We start from the raw sequence: 21,333 nt of genomic DNA, 5'->3' as shown, positions 1-21,333 counted from the left end.
TGACTGTGATATGACCTTAGGCCAGCCAATTCTATCTGACCTAATGTGAAAGAGTAAATAGTTTTCGTTAAGACCGTAAACAATGGGCTTCCCTGGTGGCTCAGATGCTAAAGCGTCTGCCTGCAATGTGGGGGACCTGGGTTTGGTCCCTGGGTTAGGAAGATCCCCTGGAGGAGGAAATGGCAACCCACTGCAGTATTCTTGCCTAGAGATGTCCGTGGGAGAGGAGCCTGGTAGGCTAAAGTGCATGGGGTCACAAAGAGTTGGATACGACTGAGCGACTTCACTTTACTTCACTTAAACAGTGGAATTCCTTAGGTTATATTCTTTCCTATTCACTCCACTTTCCCTCACCCTAATATCTAATCTTTTACCTAATTCTTTTGTCTATCCTAGATAAACACTTGTACTCATCTAGTTCTCTCCACCCCTCTAAGGTGAAGTTGCTCAGTCGTGTCCGACTCTTTGTGACCCCGTGGACTGTAACCTACTAGGCTTCTCCATCCATGGGATTCTCCAGGCAAGAATACTGGAGTGCATTGCCATTTCCTTCTCCAGGGGATCTTCCTGACCCAGGGATCAACCCGGGTCTTCCGCATTGGAGGCGGACGCTTTAACCTCTGATTACTGCTGCAACCTTTGTGATTAATTGGCAAGGAAACTAAAGGATTATAGAAGCAAGTTAAGAAAATTAAGCCAGCTTAAATCAAACCATTTTCACAATATTTCAAGCAATTTAATACTCAAAATTATTTATGGAAACAGTAGAATAAGAGAATGATCCAGGCAATAGAAGCATATTTAATGAATTAAAGAGTAGATACCATGTCCTAGATATTCACACAGTTCTTTTCCATGTATCATTTCATCAATAATATAAAACTTTTGATATTTATATAACTGCCATTTTCAGAATAAGAAACCTAGGTTTAGGGAGAAAGTAACTCACTAGCCCAGGGTGGCACCGTTGACATATTGCAGACCTGGGATTTGAATCTTGTTATTTCAGATTCCAACATCCACACACTTGTCAACACTTGAAACAACTACAGAAAGCAGCTGAAGATGGGAGACTGAATCTCAAATGAATGTTTGGGGGTTTAGTTGTATATTAAGGACTCTTTAGGTTAAGGCTGATAAATGATGATTTAAAACAGAGCTACTTCATTATGGAAGGAAGAATGGAGAGATTGCAGGAGAGGGCTGAGAAGTGTACCCCAACAGTTTCCACTGAACCATGGGACTCTGAATTCTTAGTCTATTACGTATAGTTACAATTCCTTGTACTATGGCTTTCATTTCCCATAAAACTTTCCAGAATGGCACACTTTTTCACAAGATCCTGTCACTTTTAAATTATGGTCAAAATAAACTCCAAATGAGCATCTTCTCTACTATTGCTGGTATTTCTGAGTGGCAGTTTCTTCTAGCATTAGCAAGTCAAAATAACCACAGTTTCTATGTTTAGAAGAATATGATTCTAATCTCTATATTCTAGGTTCTTCTGTAAACTTATTCCATTCCCTTTCATGAAGATACTATATTTGCTTCATTGGAGGGGTCGTTTTAAAAACTATAGGTGGATCTTCAATTTTCTTGTCTGTCTTTCATAAACTCTTGTTTTACATTATTTTGCATTGCTGTTCATAAACCACTTTCATCATGTTCTAAATTTAGACTTTATGTATTGTCTTTTGCCTGGAGATATCTGCACCCCAGGTACCACTGATGGGGTCTTTATTGCCATCCAAGTGATGGGTGAGCCACCTTCCAGATCTCTTAGTGTTTGCTGTTATGAAACATATCTGGCATAAGCTGTCACAGGTTGGATTCCCTGGGAAGCAGACTCTGGCGAATTCTCTGGAGATGAACTTTCTCCTGCTAGCCAGCTTTGGTTGGCTGATTCCAATAGCTGCTGTTAGAGGTCTACTGACCATGAATCTGAGTTGTTCAATGACAGTCAGTTTTCTGTTCATCCCTGGAGCTACCCGTGATGGAAAGATCCAAGATGGCAATCTCAGCCAGCAATCCAGGCGTTACTGGGAGTCCAAGTGTCTCAGATGAACTCGGTTATTTCAATGCACCTGTATGTGACATTTACTCCTCTTTACTCCTGGTGATCCACTGTTAGAACACCGAGTCTACTTTACCTAGAGCTAAAAAGCAAAAAACAAGAAAACCTGCATCCTCTTTCCCCTACAAATCAGAAGTGTTTATTGCGGAAATTGCAAACTCACCTGGATCATTGCCCTGAGAACTCCAAGGGTCTCCTGAGAGATGAAAGAAAAGAAGAGGTGGCCCTTGAATGGGCCTTGGGTCTGCTGGGTTAGATAACCCTGTCCACCTCTGGTGGGGACAGTGTTTGCAGCCCCAAACCCTCTCCTCACCCCTTCTCCAGCAACAATCCTTTCTCAGATACCCTGAATTTAAAGGGACTCCTTTCAACCAGCCCAAGCTGACCACTCCTGCCTTGCCTGCATCTGGCTGTACTCAACCGCTTGGGGACAACTGCCTGAAAATAAGACGTTTGTGCCAGTTCTCCTGTGCCCTGAGCTCTGTAATCAAGACACCTGTGCTGTTTAGTTGTGCCCACTGCCTCGGCCTCAGCGCCTTGGAGTTGACTGCGTGGCAGCGGTGCTTGGGCCAGGACCCGAGGCGAGCCCGCGGTGTCTGTGTCTGTGTGCACAGGTCCTCTGCACATAAGAAAAGTCGAACTTCTGGTGGGAGGCCCGAGCTAGGGCTGGGAGGGAAGTGGACAGTGATGGTTTTCCACTTTTTGATGAGGCCAAAGTGTTTACTCTTCAGTCCCTTAAAATGCATAAGCAGAATGCTTGCTGAAACCATTGCTTCATCTTAAAAACAGAATTAGTCATTTTCTACTTGTTAATATCAGATGATCAAGGCAGCGATAGATTCTCCATGTGGTCTGCCTTGTCATCTGTTGGGGCAGAGACGGCTTTGGGGGTGGGAATGGGAAGGAGGGGTGGGGGCTCCATACCATGAGAGGTGGTCCTCTGCTGCATAGACGGTGCCATCGACTGGGTTATTTTTAAAATGAGGCTGCAGAGGTTACACCTGGCCTATCTGGGGACTGCAACTCAGTGCCTAACACGGGACTAGGACTGCTTTCCACACAGCGTCCACTCGAGAACAGTGTGCCTGCTGCCAAGCGAGGACAGCGCCACCCGAGGGTGCCTGCTGCCAGGAGCCCACTGTGGTTTCTGGCTTATCTCCCAGGGTAGCTGGCGTGTCTGCTCTACAAGCACAGCAGTCATGCAGCAGACTGGGCCGGAACCCAGTGCTGTTTCCTGCAGCTCTGGATTGCTCCCCTTCCTGTCACTCTCCCCTTCGTAAGGCATTCACCTTATGTGCGTTACGAGAATGGGCTGCAGTCATCGCTTTCCTGGACATTTCTTCTCTAGCGAGCGGACTGCGTCTGGGGCACTCTGATCCTATCTGTCAGCAATCCTTAGGCGGACGAACAACAGTAGGATTCCACTTTAAATCACCTGGGAAGGGGCCAAGCCTGGGCTGTTTGAGAAACCGAATAGCCAGAGTATCTGCCAAATACCCTGTATCATCTGTAGCTCCTCCGGGATCTTGCCTTTATTTATCAGGAATCACACTTCCTCGAGGCACGCCAAGGAGATCCATATGTCTTTTGCTTTCATTCATTCTTTTCTGAGGTGGGCTCCCTGCAGACCGCCACCCCAACATTAACTCTCTGTAAAATCACTGCTTTTCTTACTGCCTCCTACAATGGCTGATAAGGGAAAGATAGTTTGTACCACGGAGCTCTTTTTCGAGGAGGGGACATGAGGCCTGGAATTGCTATAACCACTTTTGGTACCATAAAGGAAGCCAGCCTGTGGATAAAGCCAACGCAGGAGGGCAGAGTCAAAAGAACTCCAGAGAAATGGAACGGAGTCCTGATCAAACCATTCCTGAAGCCTACAATCCTCTGTTCAGTTTTGTCAGCCACTGTTACCTTCATCGCTTCAGCTAGTTTAAGGAAGACTTTGTTCCTTTCACCTGAAGAGCCTTAACTGGTTGGGAAGGCCCTTCACAAGCCCCCTGCTCCCTTTGCAACTCCTACCTTCCACTGAGGAACGTCACCATTCTGTAGTTCAGTGACCTTAGTCCTTGAACAAGACTAAGTGCAGCTAGGTCTGCCCTAGATACTGCCTCACATATGAAGACACATGATGTCTGTGACTCAGCTCAGATCCCACCTCCTCAGAGAGGCTTTTCCCAGTGATCTAGTTTCTGTACCTCCCTCCTCTTCCGAATCACGGTACCTGGTTTTCTAGAGTCTTAGCACTGCCTGGGGTCGTTCTTTCAGGTGCGGGCTTGTTGACAGTCTGTTTCTTGACTATAGGGACATTGCCTGGGTCGTTCATGTTTCCTTCCCAAGTGTCTGGCATGGAGTAAGTGTTCAGTAAACAGTCGCTGAAGTAGCGAATGGGTTTTCGCATCTATACTCTGTGGGTGAGGGTTCTGCCAGTGTGGAGGGGCTCAGGGCTGTGTCTGGATGGCAGCCGTCTGCTCCAGCGCCTTGTCCTTGGGCTCCAGTGCTCTTTCCATGCTCATACAGCTGTTTCTTCCATGTTGTCCAGTTCTGCTTTCTCAAGAACCTGTTTCTTCTTTGTGAAGAAAACAAGAGAGGGTTCTGGATGTTCAGTTGTGTGCTCAGAATTTGGAAGGTGGGGACAGAGAGGAGGAAGATTGACTTCATGAGAACTGAACAAGAGACGAAAGGCAGCCAGGTTTACCTGGGTCTTGCGCTGTCCTACTCATTATGGTGTATTTGATCTGCAGAAAGCTGGGATCTTCCTCTGCTAGGCCTCAGAGGAGGGCAGGGGCACTCTGGGCTTAGGGGCAGCCAAAGTACCGGGACTGATCAGAGCAGAAGGTTTCTGTATTTATCACAAATCTCGTTACACAAATGTAGCTTACTGGAGAGTCTAAAAATAGCCCAGACACTTCCAACCCTGATCCACCTGTAGGCACAAGGACAGGGGCCATGCTCACTGGCTGGGGAGCCCTTCTTGGAAGAACTGCTTGTTCCGTGGATGGTTCAGAGTCTTGGGTCCTGCAGCAGAGAGAAGCCCAACCTGAGTGGACAACCCCTCAAGGCAGCCCTTGGTGGCCATGCTTTGGGCAAGGCAGCAGCTTCATGTTTCACAGTTTGTGTGTTACCACCACACAAGTCAATTCGACACTTAAAAATAAAAGGAAAAAGCAGAAAGCTGGAAAAGTGGTCCTGGAAGAGGCTCTGTGTGGGAGACGGGCACACAGTGGGCTTCAGATATCCCAGCAGTTTCTTGATTTGGATGGAGGTACAGAGCACTCATTCTAAAATGATTCTTTACATACATTTAAATGGCACTGACCTTCTGTATGCATGTAATATCTTAAAAGTTTTTTAATTAAAGAAAGAAAAACCCAAATGTGAAAGGCTATAAGTGGATGATGGAGCAGAAATGAAACTGAAGAGCATAGAGAGGGAAGAGGCGAGCAAAGGCGGGAGATGACATCTTGGATGTGGGGATGTTGGCCTCAGTTTCTCTTCTTTTGTCTGGATCCTGGTTCTGCTTCTAGGTGCTGGAGTCCCACTAGCATGCCCAGGATTGAGATACCTTAAATACAGACAGACAAGATTAGTGGCTGACATAAGCACCATGCTTTCTTATAATGCTTGTATAAGGCTGGTCCTGACGGCAGGGATGGCTCCTGTGGGAGTTCCAGGGTCATTCAATGCTTACTTGCCACCATGAAGGGTGCCATGACGTTAATTGTGGGAGCTATGGTTCCAAATACAAACAGCTCAAACAGTATGTGCCCCACGACAATGAAGAAGGTCCAGAGCGTGACGTAGTAGAGCCTACAGGGGAGCAGACAGAAACAGGACGGAAGGTTCAGCTTCTTAAGTGCAGAGGAAGTGGTCAGACTTGAAACACACAAATCGAAACCCAGGAAATGACTATAGCTAAAGAAAAAGGAGACTTGGCCCTGTGAAAGACCTGGCTGCTTGATCACATCAGTTTTATTCACGCCTAGGGCAAAACTGGAGCCTTCAACTGCTAAATCGAGAGGAGAATGAACAAGCCATCCAGAGTGGCTTTGCAAGTCTTAGCAAGGTGGTAAAGCCAGTGATAGCAAAGCAGAGTTTCACGGATGGCAGTTCTACGTAGTGTAGACAATTTTGGATCAGTCACACTTATGTATTCTATTTACTCAAATTCTCTTGACTCTAGTCCTAGCCCGCTTTGCACGTGTCTGGCCAGGGGCTAGTCAGTGCTCATCTGATGGATGCCACCGAATGAAGGGCATGAACGAAGAATGGGTGGTAAGGGCATTTCTGGGGCTTTTAGGTGCTTTTGCAACATGGACTGCATCTTAAGATATTTTGCATCTTAACCTAGCAAAAGGGTCCGATGGAGAACACAGTGACATCCTCACAGGAAGAGAACTTGTTCCTCAGTTTTGACAAGGAGGTGGAGAAGACAGAAGTTATAGGATGATGGACCACTTAGATTGCTGGTATCTTTTTAAAAAACTATATAATAATTAATTTATTTAATTAATCAAATTTATTTAATCATAAATTTGAAAATTATGAAGTACTTCAAACATACAAAAAATCATACATAATAAAATTTATCCCTATGCATAATATAATTTATCCCTACTTATCAAAACTCAGTATCTTGACATGCTTGCTTCAGATACTTTTTTCCTAAGAAAATATTACAGAATTCAGTTAAAGCTTCCTCTGGATCATTTTTCCACCTTGATCCCATTCTCCTGCCTCCCTTCTTCCCAGAAGGAACTAATATCTTAAAGTTGATTTTTATCATTCCTGTGCATATTTTTACATACTTAGTAAACATGTATGTAAGGGTTGATTTTTTTTAAAGTGAAAGTAGGTTTTTTTTAGAAAAATCCTAAATGGGCAGAATACAGACTGTCTCAGAAAGTAAGAATAGCTGGGAATTGATTTCAAGTTTCTGGTTAGGGAGGGGATAGAATCAGAGAGCATATCAGAAGCACATGGACTAAAATCCCAGGCTTAAAAAAAAACTTGGAAATAGAAATCAGCATTTCCGGCTGTCCTGCATTGGGTGAAGGGGTAATGAATGGGTAAGAGAGGTAAAGATAAGTCTCAGCTGTCTCGGCTCATCCTCAAAGCACAACAAAAAAAATATATACCCCTTCTACTTGTCAGTAATTCTTCATCATGGTAAAGGTCGTTAAAATGATTATGCAGTCCTTACTCCCTCCCAGTCACCCTGAGAGGATACACAAGTCTCATTTTATACATGAAGGGATTGGGATGCAGAGAAGGTCTATAATAAACCTGCTGCTTCAAACCTAGTTACCAATAGAAATGAGACCAGAGCCTATTTTCCAGTTTTCCTTCTTGGGCCTCAGAGTGTTTCCACTAAACCATGCTGCTTCCAAAAATATATGTCAATCTAGAACAAGTAAACCATAGTGTCAGGTTCAAAAATAGGAAAAAATAAAGTTGAAGCGATCACAGTACTAATAGCCCTCAAATCCCACATGTCCTGGTCTTCCTCAATTTAAATGAATTGAGTCTCTAATATGCAGATCTACAGAATCAGCACCAAAAATCACTGCTTCCCAGGGCTACTAGGAGGAGACTTAATCAGTGTCATGGGGAAGCATCTGGTACAATAACAGAGCCTCAAAAAATAGCACCATCTCCTCTCTTGCCCCAGTGCTGAGAGTCTGGCTAACACAAAAAAACTTTAGTATGAAGCTCTTTTGGTGGCTTCACTTGGGGACCTGAGCAGTTTCCACCTTGATTGGGGAGATGATTGCTGTCGGAAAGAAAGCTTGAGCCCCCTCCATTGAGCCCCCTCCAACGGCCAGTTCAGATTACAACACTATCTAGCCCAGAGGCTGTGATTGCTAGCTATTGTTCCATACTAGTCTGTATGAGGGCTTTCCAGAGGGCAAAGAGGTAAAGAATCTGCCTGCCAATGCAGGAACTCAAGAGATGTAGGTTTGATCCATCCCTGGGTCAGGAAGACTCCCTGGAGTAGGAAATGGCAACCCGCTCCAGTATTCTTGCCTGGAAAATACCATGGACAGAGGAACCTGGTGGGCTACAGTCCATGGAGTTGCAAAGAGTTGGACATGAGCGTGCACGCACATGAGCGTGCACGCACATGAGCGTGCACGCACATGAGCGTGCACGCACATGAGCGTGCACGCACATGAGCGTGCACGCACATGAGCGTGCACGCACATGAGCGTGCACGCACATGAGTGTGCACGCATGCAGTCTGTGTGAGTGCTCTGAAGAGGCAGAATACAGAGGAGTCCTCGGTTCTCTGTGACCCTCCCTTCATGTCTCTGTGTAAACACACAACCACTTCCTAGTGGGCTCATGATGTCACGGATCGTGATTTCTGTTCATCCCTGCCTCTCAGGGAAGAATGTGAGAATAAGGCATGCCATGGCCTCTCTAAAAACAGCGAGCACACTACCTCTTTAGGAGAAGAAAGGCTGACACGTTAGTAAAGAAGTAGAGGGATGTGATGCAGGCCACTGGATCACAACATAACCAGTTTGCTGTGTCCATTTCAAAGATTTTTAAGCTTAAAAACCTTCAGGCCTGTGATGTTTTCTAGCCCTGGAAGGAATGGTACCTAGTAATCTTTTATCTTCACATTCTAGGTTACTATATCAAATCATAGTCCATATGATGGTATCATAGTCCATCATAATAGTGCTTCTTGAATCTGGGCATTTATTAGAATCAACTGAAGAAGTTTTATCAAATTACCAAGACCTGGATATCAGAACAGTTAAATCATATACTATGGAGGTGGGCCCAGGACACCCCTGGTATTTTCAAAAGCCTTGCCTTGTTGATTTTAAGGATAAACAAGTCATCGAGGGAGGAACACAATGGCTCTGCTCAGCACCCATTGCCAACACAGGGAGACTGGTGCTGTTCCCTCCCTTACATACGTTTTGTTGTGAATGTCGATGGCGCAGAGGCAGCGAACCACTGATGAGAGCAGTGTCCAGAGTCCAAAGGTCCGAGCTTGGAGGCCATTCACTGTGCAGCAGAAACAAGCAGGAGTGTTGAGAAGGGTGAGTCAGGGTTCCCTCCAAACTCCTCCAGCTTCACTGGAGGAGTCAGAGAGCTGAGCCTGCAATCCCCTTGGCTGGGCAAAGTACAGGCTCTGATGCTGCACGTGGGAACTAGAAGGAATGGAAAGAATTCCAGAAGGAAAACGGGTTCACCTCCTTTTCAAATGCCTACAGTTGGATGGGCGAATTCCAAGAGTAGAAACCTAACAAACAGCCCACTTTGGCAGTTATTCCTGGGTTAGTGGTTTACCGGTCTGCCTGGAATCTGCTCTGGTGTTGGTGAAGCAAGTGAGTCTGAATCAGGATAAGTGTGGGGGAACACGGTGGCAAGCAGTCTGTCAATGCAAGATGCCTAGGAGGTTAGACTTTCAGTGAGGCTGATACAGGAGAGAACACAGAAATACTGAGCCCTGTCTAGACACCCACACCTGGTCTTTAAGAGACCCAGGTCCCTGGATCTCCTGAATTCAGATCTATATCATGTGAACGAAGCCCTAACGAGGCTGGTTTCCTGTGCTTGTGGGAAGGGAACAAAGCTCCGTATTAGCAGGGGCTACTCTGCTCTTGCTAGCTTCATTCTGGCACTGCTGTGTTAAATATCTTGTCCAGAGTGTTTAAATCATAGTCCATCATAACAGTGCTTCTTGACCCTGGGCATTTATTAGACTCAACTAACGAAATTTTGTAAAATTACCAAGACCTGGATACCAGATCAGTTAAGTCATATACTATGGAGGTGGGCCCAGGACACCCCTGGTATTTTTGAAAGCCTTGCCGTGTTGATTTTAATGCACCAGTATTGATCTACGGCGAAAAGCAAGGACACTTCCTTTCCTGGTCTCCTGAGCAAGAGAAATTTTAAGGGACAAGACTCACAACCGAAATGTCTTTCAGGATTTTCCTTTAAGGATTTTCCAGCCTTTGGAAAACCAGACAGCAACACTAAATTCACAACCCCAAAGATCTTTAGATGGTAGTCATTTTGAGAAAAATATCCCAAACTAAAATATAGCGGTTAGTCCTGGAGAGCTAGATTCTTTTTTTTTTTCTTTTTACATTCTATATAAAGCATTTTGATAGCGCTTCTGATGAAACGACAAGAAATTTGTTTTCTATTTCTATACATCTCTTTATGAGTGAGAACTGAAAATGGAGTATCTCAGTAATGCTAACCAGAGTAGGCATCAGGTGCAATTCTTCTACTGGATGCTCCAGGCTCCTGCTATCACCAGCAAAGTCCCAGGAGGTCACGAGGGACCTATTTCCAAGCTGTGTGTGCGTGCAGGCCTGCAGAGGCGCACACACACAGTTCTGCTCACCTATATGCCCTTTGACAAATCACATAACCTCTGGGCTTTTCTGTCTCAATTTTAAATTCAAAGGGCTAGGACAGATGACCTCAAAAACCCTGTGAATCTATACAGAGTTCCTGGACCACTGGAGGACAGCACTGGAGGGCGAAAAGTGGAATTATTCCACCCACTTTTCCAGGTTCTCTAAGCCTATTATACTTGAGCTTTGTTCAAAGTGAGCCTTAGCCTTCTTACTTTCATTTTATACCCAGATGCTGCAGAAATGTGAACTAGGTCAGAGCCTGAATCTGGGTTACCTATAAATGTGACAGAATTGTCGCTACTATGAAATGGTGCTGCAGCTCAAGCCACCCCACGTATCAAAGGAAGGAAGCGCAAGCTGAAATGTGCAACCACTCTCCAGCAGAGAGGCTCAGGACGCTGGGGAAAGCCATCGTGGGCCTGTGGAAGTTCATGTGGGAAACCAACCTGGAGGGATTTTGGTATCTTTTCAGGATCTGTGTCATGGTTTGAGAAGACCTTGGATTAGTAATTCTCCATAGGCAATGTAGGGTATAAACCATATGCCACATGACCTGATTTTTGAAGGAAGCAACAGGAAAACCTTCTTCATGATTTCCTCATCAGGTATCAGAGTCATCAGAAGTCTGTTTCCTCACATGTCCTTGTAATGGTATTTGTACAGACCAGCTGCCAAGGGCAGTGTAAAATGAAGGGAAAGGTATTCAGGGAAGCTTGCGGGCAAAATGGACCAATTGTTATCCACCACATAGTGGCTTAGGATCACTAGCTTAGGCAAAATCAGAATCACCTGGGAAGTTTCTAAAAAGAACTTCCTGTGACACATCCAGGGGGTGAAAGATTCAGTAATTAGGTCTGGACAGGGAATTGGCCCCCTGTGCTTTGTTTGGTTTTAGTTTTTTGCAGTTATTGTGATGTACAGCCCGGTCTGGGGACCATCATTTAGGCCACTCCCACAAAGGATGCAGGTCTTTGCCTTCTTACCCAGGTCTGGCTTGCTGGTATAGAGCTTTTCATAGAGAAAGGTGTGGTCTCGGAAGCTCTGCAGCGAGTGACCCGAGGCTATGATGGATGTCATCACCAGCCAGATTCGTAACACGTTCAGGAATCGGCTCATGGCTCCCCTCCAGCCTGAGAGGGCTTTTTGCCTTGGAAACAAAAGCAAAGGGCAGGAGACACAGATGGTTAATGTGCTTCAACCATAAGCTCTGTAGTTAACCTGTGTCCTATTCATGAGGGCGGTACTAATCTTACTTCATCAGCCATTTCATAAACTCCTCTCCCAAATGCTGGAGGCTTGTCTACCTTCATGCCCCCTTCATAGGGTTGGCACTTTGTCTTTGAATATCTACCTTAACTCAAAGTGTGCTGACAAAAGTAATGAAAAAAAAAAGGCTAAATAATGCAGTGGGTGGAAATGACAGACCCTGTAGAAAAAAATGGAAAGAAAGGAAACAGAGGAGAGGGAGGTGTCCAAACATCACTACCAAGAAATAAAATGGACTCTAATGAACGATTTCTGGAAATTGGTCTCAATATTTCATCATACTAATGGCGAGTCAACAGTATACTGTGCAACAAGTAGCACCATGCTTATTTCCGGCTAAGGGATTTCTCCAAAATATTAGCCTAAAGCAGAACTCTCTTCTCTTGGCTGAATCAGACCCCTGGGATCTTTCCTTCTAACCTGGTGCTTCACGTCATTCTTTTGTACTGCAAGTACCTCAAAGGTAACAGACACCTGCCTGGCTACTGCTGATCAATCCTTCCCAGCACAGAGAAGTCTTGCACGTCTGAGTGGCATGTATGGCTTGAGGGAAATATTTACACGCTTTAAGTTTTCTCTACTTTGCAGTTCCAGCATGGGCCAAGACACACACACTCCCCTCTCCTCCCCTCCTCCTTGATTTCTCTCCCTCCCTCAGTAGGAGACTTAAGCTCTCAGGGTCAGAAAACCTGCATGGATGGCCTCCCTCTTTGACAGAACTTATGCCCATTTCACAGAAGCTCTCGGAAACTCCAGAAGATAGCTGGTGAGGCAGAGCCAGAGCTCTCTCCCAAATTGCCCTGCCAGTCCCTCAGCACGGCTTCCTCAACGCTTTTGAGGGCCTCTGAGAGAATCCAGCCTGTATTCCCCAATTTTGCCCCGACCCAGGCCAGGAAAGGTGTGGTGTTTAGTAGAGTCGGGAGTCAGTGGTTCCTTTCCTGGTCTCACTGTTCAGTAGCTGTGTGACCATGGGCAAGTAATTCACACTTTACAGCTTAAGTTTCCTTACCTGCAAAATGGAGATTAAAATTACCTATTCCAAGGATTATTATAAGAATTACCTTAGGAAGCAGAGCTTCCTCGCATTGTGCCAGGCTCAGAGTGGCCACTCATTCGTTCATCGATTCACTCACTCTGTACCCACAAGCTTTCTTCCTTTTCCCAGCTCCCGCTGCTCTTGGTCTCTGAAATCTCTTTTCTCCCTACAAGGTTGCCTCCCGGGTATCTTCCTTCTATCCCATCTCCATTTTTCCAGGCTGTGCGGATCCTCTCCATTAGAAGACACACAGATACCTACCTCTCCCCCGCACATACACCCTACCTGGCTAGAGTCCTCTCAGCACAGAAGCAGCAGCAGCAAAGAAACTGCCCCAGCACAGCTCCAGACCTGAGTCTACCTCAGCCCTTGTTCCCGCCCCCGCTCTCAGCCTGGCTCCTAGATTGGGTTGTATCTGTCTGTCCTCGTTCTGATTGGCTGTTTTCGTTCTGCTGGAAGTCACGGGTCTTGGACCCCTTTACTGCGAATCAGCGGTTGCAGCTGCCCAAGCGTCAACCCCAGCACTCGGCCCTTGCAGTGAACTCTCCTGTTGAGTGCAGCAGAACAACTCCGGGTTCGGAGTCAATCTTTTTTGGACGGCGGGGAAAAGAGCGGATAAAAGAATTCAAGACTTCTCTGAAGACCGGCCGGTGAAGGAGGAGGGAGGGAGGTGCCGAGCGCTGTCCCTGCCTGCCCGTCCAGAGCGATGGGAAGATGAAGCGGGTAAAGGCCTGCGCCCGCGCCCTCCTCCCCGGAGAGAGGGGCGCCCCGAGTCCCGGCGGGCGCCGGCCGCTGCACTTCCCTCTCCTTGTCCGGGAACAGCTGTCGGCTTCCGGGCGCGCTGGGCTGAATCGCAGCGGCTGCGGCTCCCCGCGTCCTTTCCGTGGGCAGCATCCGAGGACCTCCCTGGGATGGGGGTGAGCCGTGGGTGGGTCTGAGAGCCTGATCCTTTTAGGGTGAGGACACTCCTGGGGAGAGTGTCCTCAATCTTGCGAACGCCCTGTCTCTTCCCGCCCAGCTCGCAGCCTAGGACAGGTTGGCATCCCTTCATCGCTTGGAGGTTTAGTTTGTTATTAATTTAAGGGATTTCCCTATCTGCGAAATCCTGTTGGGGATATTCGGAAGAAAACCTTGAGATTGTTCCATACTGCCCATTTCGCTGAACATGTGTAGGGATCCTTGTCGGAACTGGCTTTCCTCGCCCCCTATTTACGTTATCACATATGTTAATGCATAGAAAAATAAGGTTTGGAAAGATCGAATGCTCATCTTTGAGTAATAGGATTATGGTCATTCAAACATTTTCTTATCTATTATGTCTAGTCCATCCTCAAACACAATGAAATGTACCTTTTCTTTATTAAAGTATTTTAATTAGCAATAGGCTAATTTTAATGTCAATTTGATATTCAGATCCTAGTTTGTGATTTTCAACAAGGGAGAATAATTTTTGAGAGTATTTGGAGGGAAGGTTCCCCTCCCCCCAGCCATTTATAACCTTGATTCAGCAGAATAAGACCATGGCATCTGGTCCATCACTTCATGGTGTCACGCGAGTGTATGTTCCTCGATTCTTTGTCTCTTCACAACAAAGATTTGGAGTGACGGACACTAGAGCCCCCTTGGTGTGTCACAGCTCTCAGGTCTTGGATAGACCGTGTTATAGCTCTCAGGTCTCAAATGGACCATGTTATAGCTCTTAGACAAATCAGTGTTACAGCTCAGTGGCAGGAAGATACTTCTTCAAGGCGTGAGGGCACGTCGACCCAAAGACACAAGGAGAAGAGCGCCCCAGCGCGTGGAGGGGAGAGAGAGAGGGAGATAGGGGGAGAGAGAGAGAGAGAGAGAGCAAGCTAGCTTTGGCTCCTCTTTTTGTGTGTTTATCTCTCCCTGGGCCTGTCCTATGTAAATTGGGCCAGCCAGGAGTGTTGTTAGTTTTACCTGAGGTCCTCACTCTGGTCCTCAGACCTTCTTTTGTTCTATTTCCGCGGGCTTTTCCCTTCCTTGTCTTGTAGCCACCGCCATTTTGGACTCCTTTTCCCTATTCTACCTACCTAACATTCCCCCCGCAAGAGATGGGAGGCCCAATTCTTTGGGAATAGGGGCATTGAGGTCTTTCTGGCTACTTCCTGCTGAACTGGGACGGCGAGGGGTATTGGGCCTCCCCTGTAGCAGTGTCCATCTAAGGGTGTGTGATATTTTCCGTGGTCGGCTGTAGTTTTACATCTTTGTTGAACTGGCACTGCATGGTGTAGCTTGTTGACCTGGGCAGAGACAAAACAGATTAGACAATTGTTAATACATGGAGCAATCATAAGCAGCATCAATATGGCATAACAAGGACTAGTAGGGTTATTAGTCAATTTTAAATTCACATCGTCAGGATGGCTCAAGTCCCTCCTTGTTCAAGGGTCAGAAGATCTATCTCCTGTCTGTTTTGGAGTACTATCTCTACCAAGCTGTGTTGGCTATTTAGAGATATTCTGAGAAATCTTATGTCCAGAAACCAGATTTTGGGGGTGTTCATTAGAATGGCACACATTGGTAGTCCTGAACAGGTATCTGAGATCTCCCAGGGGCTCACAGGTGTATTGAGTGTCCTGTTTTCTTCCACAGCTTGACTCGTGAGTAGTGAATCCAGGTGTCATGTCCTGGTACCTTGACTGCTGAGGGGGTAGAAAGTATTACAGGGTAGGGGCCTTCCATGTGGGCTGGAGTTGAGCCTTTGGGGACCCATCTTTCCAGACTTTAATTAGGACTTGAGTCCCTGGGGCATATAGTGGTGACTCCTTAGAATCTTTTGGGTCCTGGTTCATACCCCACAAGCGTATATCCTGTTGGAATTGCCCAATGGCCATGGTATAAGACTGGAGGGTCTGAACCTCTGGATCTAGGAAGAGGTCATTGACATAAACAAAAGGTCTCCCATATAGCATCTCATAAGGACTAAGACCAAGCTGTTCCTTATGGGCAATGTGGAGAGCTATTGGTAAAGCCTCCTTCCATCCCAGGGAGGTCTCCTGGGTTATCTTTTTTATCGCTGATTTTAAGAATTGGGCTCTTTTTATTTTTCCTGAAGATTGAGGCCTCCAGGCACAATAGAGATAGTAAGTAATGTCCAATGCTTTCGAGACCCCTTGGGAGACCTTAGAAGTAAATGATGTCCCATTGTCACTTTGTAATGACCTTGGCAGACCAAATCTTGGAATGATTTCATGGAGCAGTTTTTTTTTACCACCTCCTCAGGCTTCTCAGTCCGGGTGGGAAAGCCTTTAATCCATCCTGTGAATGTATCTATCATGACTAATAGGTATTTATACCCTTGAGAAACTGGCATCTGGGTGAAGTCCATCTGCCAGTCCTCTCCTGGGTAGGCCCCTCGTCGTTGGACGGGCTGGGCCAGGTGGGGTCTTCGAGCTCCTTGGGGGTTGTTTAATTGGCAAGTGGGACAAGAGACCACCTGTCTTATAGTAGTTTGGAAGCCTGTTCCACTGAAGGACTTTTCTAGTAATCTTTGGAGGGCCTTTTCTCCTAAATGAATAGTGGCATGTAAGGAGTTAACCTACTTCCATTGGAGGTTCCCAGGCAGAAAAAGGAGTCCCTCCTTTTGGAACCACCTGATATGATCTTCTTGAAAGCCCTCGCTCTTAGCTTTAAGAGTCTCACCTTCAGTATATGAAGGAGTTTCTGGCAAATTAGTCTGTGGAACTAAGGTGCCAACCCCTATTAGGTCATAGTTCTGTAACGCTGCTCTCCTAGCTGCTTGATCAGCTGCTTGGTTCCCTTGTGCCACTTCTGTGCTTCCTTTTTGGTGTCCTTTACAGTGGGAGACTGAAACCTCAGTGGGCAGATGGTCTGCCTCCAAGAGTCTAAGGATCTGATCACCATATTTGATTGGTGATCCTCGGGTGGTCAAGTGGCCCCTTTCTTTCCAAATAGCCGCATGTGCATGTAGCACCAGAAAGGCATACTTGGAATCCGTGTAAATGGCTACTCTCTTTCCTTTTCCCAGCTCTAAAGCTCGAGTCAGGGCTATGAGCTCAGCTAATTGGGCTGAAGTACCTGGTGGCAGAGGCTTAGCCTCTGTGGTCTCAAAATTGGAAACTACTGCATACCCGGCTCTTCTTTTTCCATCCAAGACAAAGCTGCTTCCATCAGTATACCAGATTTCCTCAGGATTGGTCAGAGGATCTTCTGACAATCCCTCTCGGGGTTTTGTCCAGTGGTCCAAGGTTTCTAGACAAGAATGAAAGGGGAGAGAGCCTTCGGGGGTAGGCAGGAGGGTGGCTGGGTTAAGAACCTCACAAGGGGATATAGTGAGGCCTGGGTTTTCCATCAGCATTACTTGATATCTGAGGATTCTTTGATCAGACATCCATAAATGGCCTCTCCCATTTAGGAGTTGTTTTACTTGGTGGCTGGTAAAAATAGTTAGTTTGCCCCCAAAGGAGAGTTTTAAAGCATCTTCTATCATGATTGCAATAGCTGCAAGATTTCGAAGGCAGGGGGCCAGCCTCAGGTAGTTGGATCGAGCTTTTTGGATAAGTAAACTACAGGCTGGGGCTCAGATTCCAGCCTTTGAGTTAACACACCCAAGGCTATTCCCTCTCTTTCATGGACATAAAGTTGGAATGCTTTTTCTGGGTCTGGCAACCTCAAGGCAGGTGCCTGAGTTAAAGCCCGTTTTAGTGTAGCCTCTGCCTTCTTTTGAGGCGTTCCCCACTTCAGTGGGATTGAATCATCTTGTCCCTTTAAGCTTTCATATAAGGGTTGGGCAATTAGACCATAGTTGGGTATCCAGATTTTACAATATCCAGGTAGCCCCAGGAAAGCTCGCAATCGTTTTCGAGTCGTGGGGGAGGGCAACTGGAGGATTCCTTGTACCTGATCAGAGGACAGCCTCCTGGACCCGTGTGTAATCTGAACTCCCAAGTAAGTGACCTTTGTCTCCACCATCTGTGCCTTAGCATGGGAGACTTTATATTCCCTTTCTGCCAAGAAGTTTAGAACCTGAATTGCATGTTGTTGGGCACTGTTTTTTTAATCTAGAGAGCAGATTAGTAGGTCATCTACGTATTGTAATATTTTCCCATTAGGTCCCAGGTCCAGATCTAGGAGATCCCGGCTAATGGCCTGTCCAAACTGGTGGGGGCTATCTCTGAAGCCCTGAGGTAATACTGTCCAAGTCATCTGTTTGTGTTTTCCTCCTGGGGCCTCCCACTCAAACGCAAAAAGATATTGGGATTCTTTAGCCAGTGGTATGCAGAAAAATGCATCTTTGAGATCCAAGACTGTAAATCACTTGGCACTGGGTGGGATTTCTCCCAAGATTACTTAGGGATTGGGTACTGTGGGATGGAGGGGGGACTACAGCTTCATTTATGATCCAGAGATCTTGAACCATGCAGCAGCTTCCGTATTTTTTCTTTACTGAGAGGATCGGGGTGTTACATGGCGAACTGCTGGGGACCATAGCCCACAAGCAAGGGATTTATTTATTAAAGGCTGTAGTCCCTCCTGAGCCTCTCTTTTGAGAGGGTATTTTTTCCAGTTAGGAAACCAAGTGGGATCTTGGAAGATAATGATGACTGGTTCAGCTTGGTGGGCTCATCCAGGAATCCCCTGGTCCCACAACTGGGGGTTAATTTAGTCCTCCCATAGTTTTTGGTCCCTCTCTATTGAAGGTGTAATGGGTTCTTCAGTAGTAACCAGGAGCTGTAGAGCTCTAGGGGCTGAAAAACTTCCCATCACGAGGGTGGTCCCCAGCTTAGTGAGTATATCTCTTCCCAATAAGGGAGTAGGACACTCAGGGACCACCAGAAACTGGTGGGAAACTACTTGTCCATCCCAGCAACAAAGAAGAGCTCGGGTGAATCTTTTAGTAGTTGTTTTTCCTGTAGCACCCAAAATGGTACAGGTTTGGGAGGAGAAGTCTCCGGAGTAGGAGATCAAGACAGAGTAGGTAGCTCCTTTGTCAACCAAGAAATTCTTGGACCTACCTGCCACATCCAGTTGCACCCTTGGCTCCAGCCCCATGATGGTTATCTGTGACAGGCAGGCTGGCTGGAGTGGGCTGCTTCAGTCCTCTTGAACCATTGTGAGGGTAGGCTTGATGCTTGACCTTGAGGCTCTTGGGTCCTGAGGGCAGAGTGCCACCCATTCTCCCAATTGATGGTATTTGTGGCAAGCTGTTCTAGGAGACTTATCACAGTTTGGACACTCTTTGGCCCAATGCCCCACCTGTCTACAGATCAGGCATTTGTCTCATGCCTTGTCCTTCAAGGACTCGGGATTTGCCATAGGGCTTCTCTAGAGGGCGGCCAGCATCTGGGCATGCCTTGTCTCTTTCTTTCTCTCCCTCTCCTGGGCCTTGGCCTCCTTTTCCTGTTCTCTGTTATAAAAGGTATTGGTGGCTGTCTGGACCATCTCATCTAAAGAGGCAGCAGGGTCCTGCTATTGTAGCTGTTGTAACTTAATTCTGATATCTGATGCACATTGAGACAGGAATTTGTCCTTTAAAATCAGCCTGGCCCTCGTAAGAGTCTAAGTCCAGATTGGTAAACTTTTGGAGTGCCTCTTTTAGCCTTTCCAGAAAGGCAGTGGGGTTCTCATTGGGCTCCTGAGTTATTGCTGAGACCCGGGCGTAGCTAATTACTTTTGGTTGGGCTGCTTTCAGTCCTGCCTTCACACAGATTAGAAAATGATCTCTTTCCCAGATGTGTTCCGGGTCATTATAATTCCAATTAGGATCGGAGGAGGGGGCTGCAGTTTCCCCTACTGGGTATCTATCGCAGGACATGTGAAGCCCTGTTGCATACCTCTGGGCTTCCTTTAAGACCCTAGTATGTTCAGGGTCAGATAAAGTTGGACTAAGTATGACCATGATGTCTTTCCATGTCAAGTCAAAGGCCAAGGTAATATGTTGGAATGTATGAATATATTTGCCTGGGTCATCTGTATAGCTTCTCAGGTCTTGTGTGATCTGTCTTAGTTCTAAGAGGGAGAAGGGCTTATGGACCCCGCATGGTCTGAATTCTCCTCCAGTTTCAACTAAGGGACATACTCGAGCTGGCTTTTATGGAGGGGGTGCTCCCGATATGGGGGCACGTTTGGATGCAAGGAAGGAGCACCAGGCAACTCGGGAGCTGTGGGAGGTGAGCCTTCATGAGGGGGTTCCTTTTCTTAGTTGCCTATGACTAACACCATTTGCCTAGTTACCGAGGTCCAGCCTCAGCAGAGTCCAGGGATATCCTCAGGATGGACGACATCAGCAAATGAAGAAAGATAGAGAAAGAGATAAGGAAAGAATGACACGGGGTGACCAAGCTTCAGTGAGCGAGGCCCCTCACTTTATTTTCAGAGAGGGCTCTTATATCCTGAGTTGTACATACAGCAAGGTGAAAAATGCAGAGTCAACTCAATGTTCCATCAGTATTAACTTTTATCGATATCAGGTTCCTTCCTGCAAGAGTCTTATTTTTTGTACATTATCTTATGTCCCCGAGGCCTGTTGATATTTTATGACCTCTTTTTGATAAAGGTTGGTCAGCCAGAACAATAATTTTCCCTTAAAGTGTTTCTTAAATTTCTAGCCTGCGTCACCCTTAAAGTACAGAGTTACATTTTTATGGAGCAAAGATTCAGTGGGTTACAGCAAAGAAAGAACTTATTAACTCAAAGTCTAATGCTGCTAATGCTAAGGCTATTACTTGTTTCTTCTACATCCTGACTATATGCACTCCCAGGAACACAATGGATAAGGGATGTGAGAACTTGGCAGCAAGCATAGGCTCAACAATGTTGCAAGAGTCTGGATAAACCTGCCAAGTAAGCTAGAATGCTAACAGGGGGTTTGAAACACTCCCTTCATGCCCAGGAGATTTATCAACTAGAGCCCTAAGTTAACTCTTTCCAGAGAAAGGTGGTCAGAGATAGCCCCCTGTTAATGTCGGAAGAGTTGGTGAAAGACAAACAGATTCTGGTTTGAGGGTAGATGCTCGAGCGGGTCCAGGGGGTCCCTTGAGTCCTCATCTCGCCTTTGCCCATCAGGTCTCTTCCTCATGACCTTTGCCATGGGCGGGGTTCTCCACGCTGGCTCCTAGCACCTAGTGGGCTCACTTTTAGGGCGTACAACAATCCCATACTTAAGACAGAGTTCCTTCATATCTCTTAGTTGGAAGAAAATTTGGACATAGGGGATCTCTGTCCATTTCCCTTGTCTTTTGCAGAATAATTCTACTTGCAGGATGGTATTGTAACTTAAAGTCCCACCCTCAGGCCAGTGTTCCTCGTCCCCCAGTGGATACTGTGGCCACACAGTGGCACAGAAGAATTTCAAGCGACTTTTCCTTAGAGCTAGAGGGTCGAACAGCTTCCAGTTATCAAGGATGCATCTAAAGGGCGTCTGCCAGGAAGTGGATTGGTTATTTCCCATCTGAAAGACAGTCATGACAGGGAGGAAAGAAAAAGACCTCTTTCGGTTTTATGGGTGGACTTCCTTTGGGGTGAGTCTTTTTGAAGCTTATCCTACCCAGAACTGTTGCAACCTGAGAGCCAGGCGTCCC

The 21,333-nt window shown here is 46.4% G+C and overlaps 1 protein-coding gene across 2 annotated transcripts; it reads right to left on the bottom strand.

The window, feature by feature from the left end:
* Positions 1–714: 714 nt before the first annotated feature.
* On the bottom strand, positions 715–13,545 carry LOC138443205 (ergosterol biosynthetic protein 28 homolog). Of its 2 annotated transcripts, XR_011258026.1 has the most exons (6): positions 13,055–13,545; positions 11,451–11,614; positions 9,007–9,097; positions 5,766–5,884; positions 4,299–5,639; positions 715–2,156 (listed from the first exon to the last, which is right to left on the bottom strand). XR_011258026.1 is itself a non-coding variant. In XM_069595199.1 (5 exons), exons 2-5 carry the CDS (start codon positions 11,581–11,583, stop codon positions 5,560–5,562), a joined length of 423 nt encoding a protein of 140 aa, XP_069451300.1. In that variant the 5' UTR covers positions 11,584–11,614; positions 13,055–13,545; the 3' UTR covers positions 715–5,559. The 2 variants fall into 2 exon arrangements, 1 of the variants encoding a protein (XP_069451300.1); XM_069595199.1 differs by having other exon boundaries at positions 715–5,639.
* Between the last annotated feature and the right edge of the window lie 7,788 nt (positions 13,546–21,333).

Source organism: Ovis canadensis, chromosome 7 (genome assembly GCF_042477335.2).
Source record: "Ovis canadensis isolate MfBH-ARS-UI-01 breed Bighorn chromosome 7, ARS-UI_OviCan_v2, whole genome shotgun sequence".
Classification (NCBI taxonomy): domain Eukaryota; kingdom Metazoa; phylum Chordata; class Mammalia; order Artiodactyla; family Bovidae; genus Ovis; species Ovis canadensis.
This window is presented reverse-complemented; position numbering and strand designations above follow the sequence as displayed.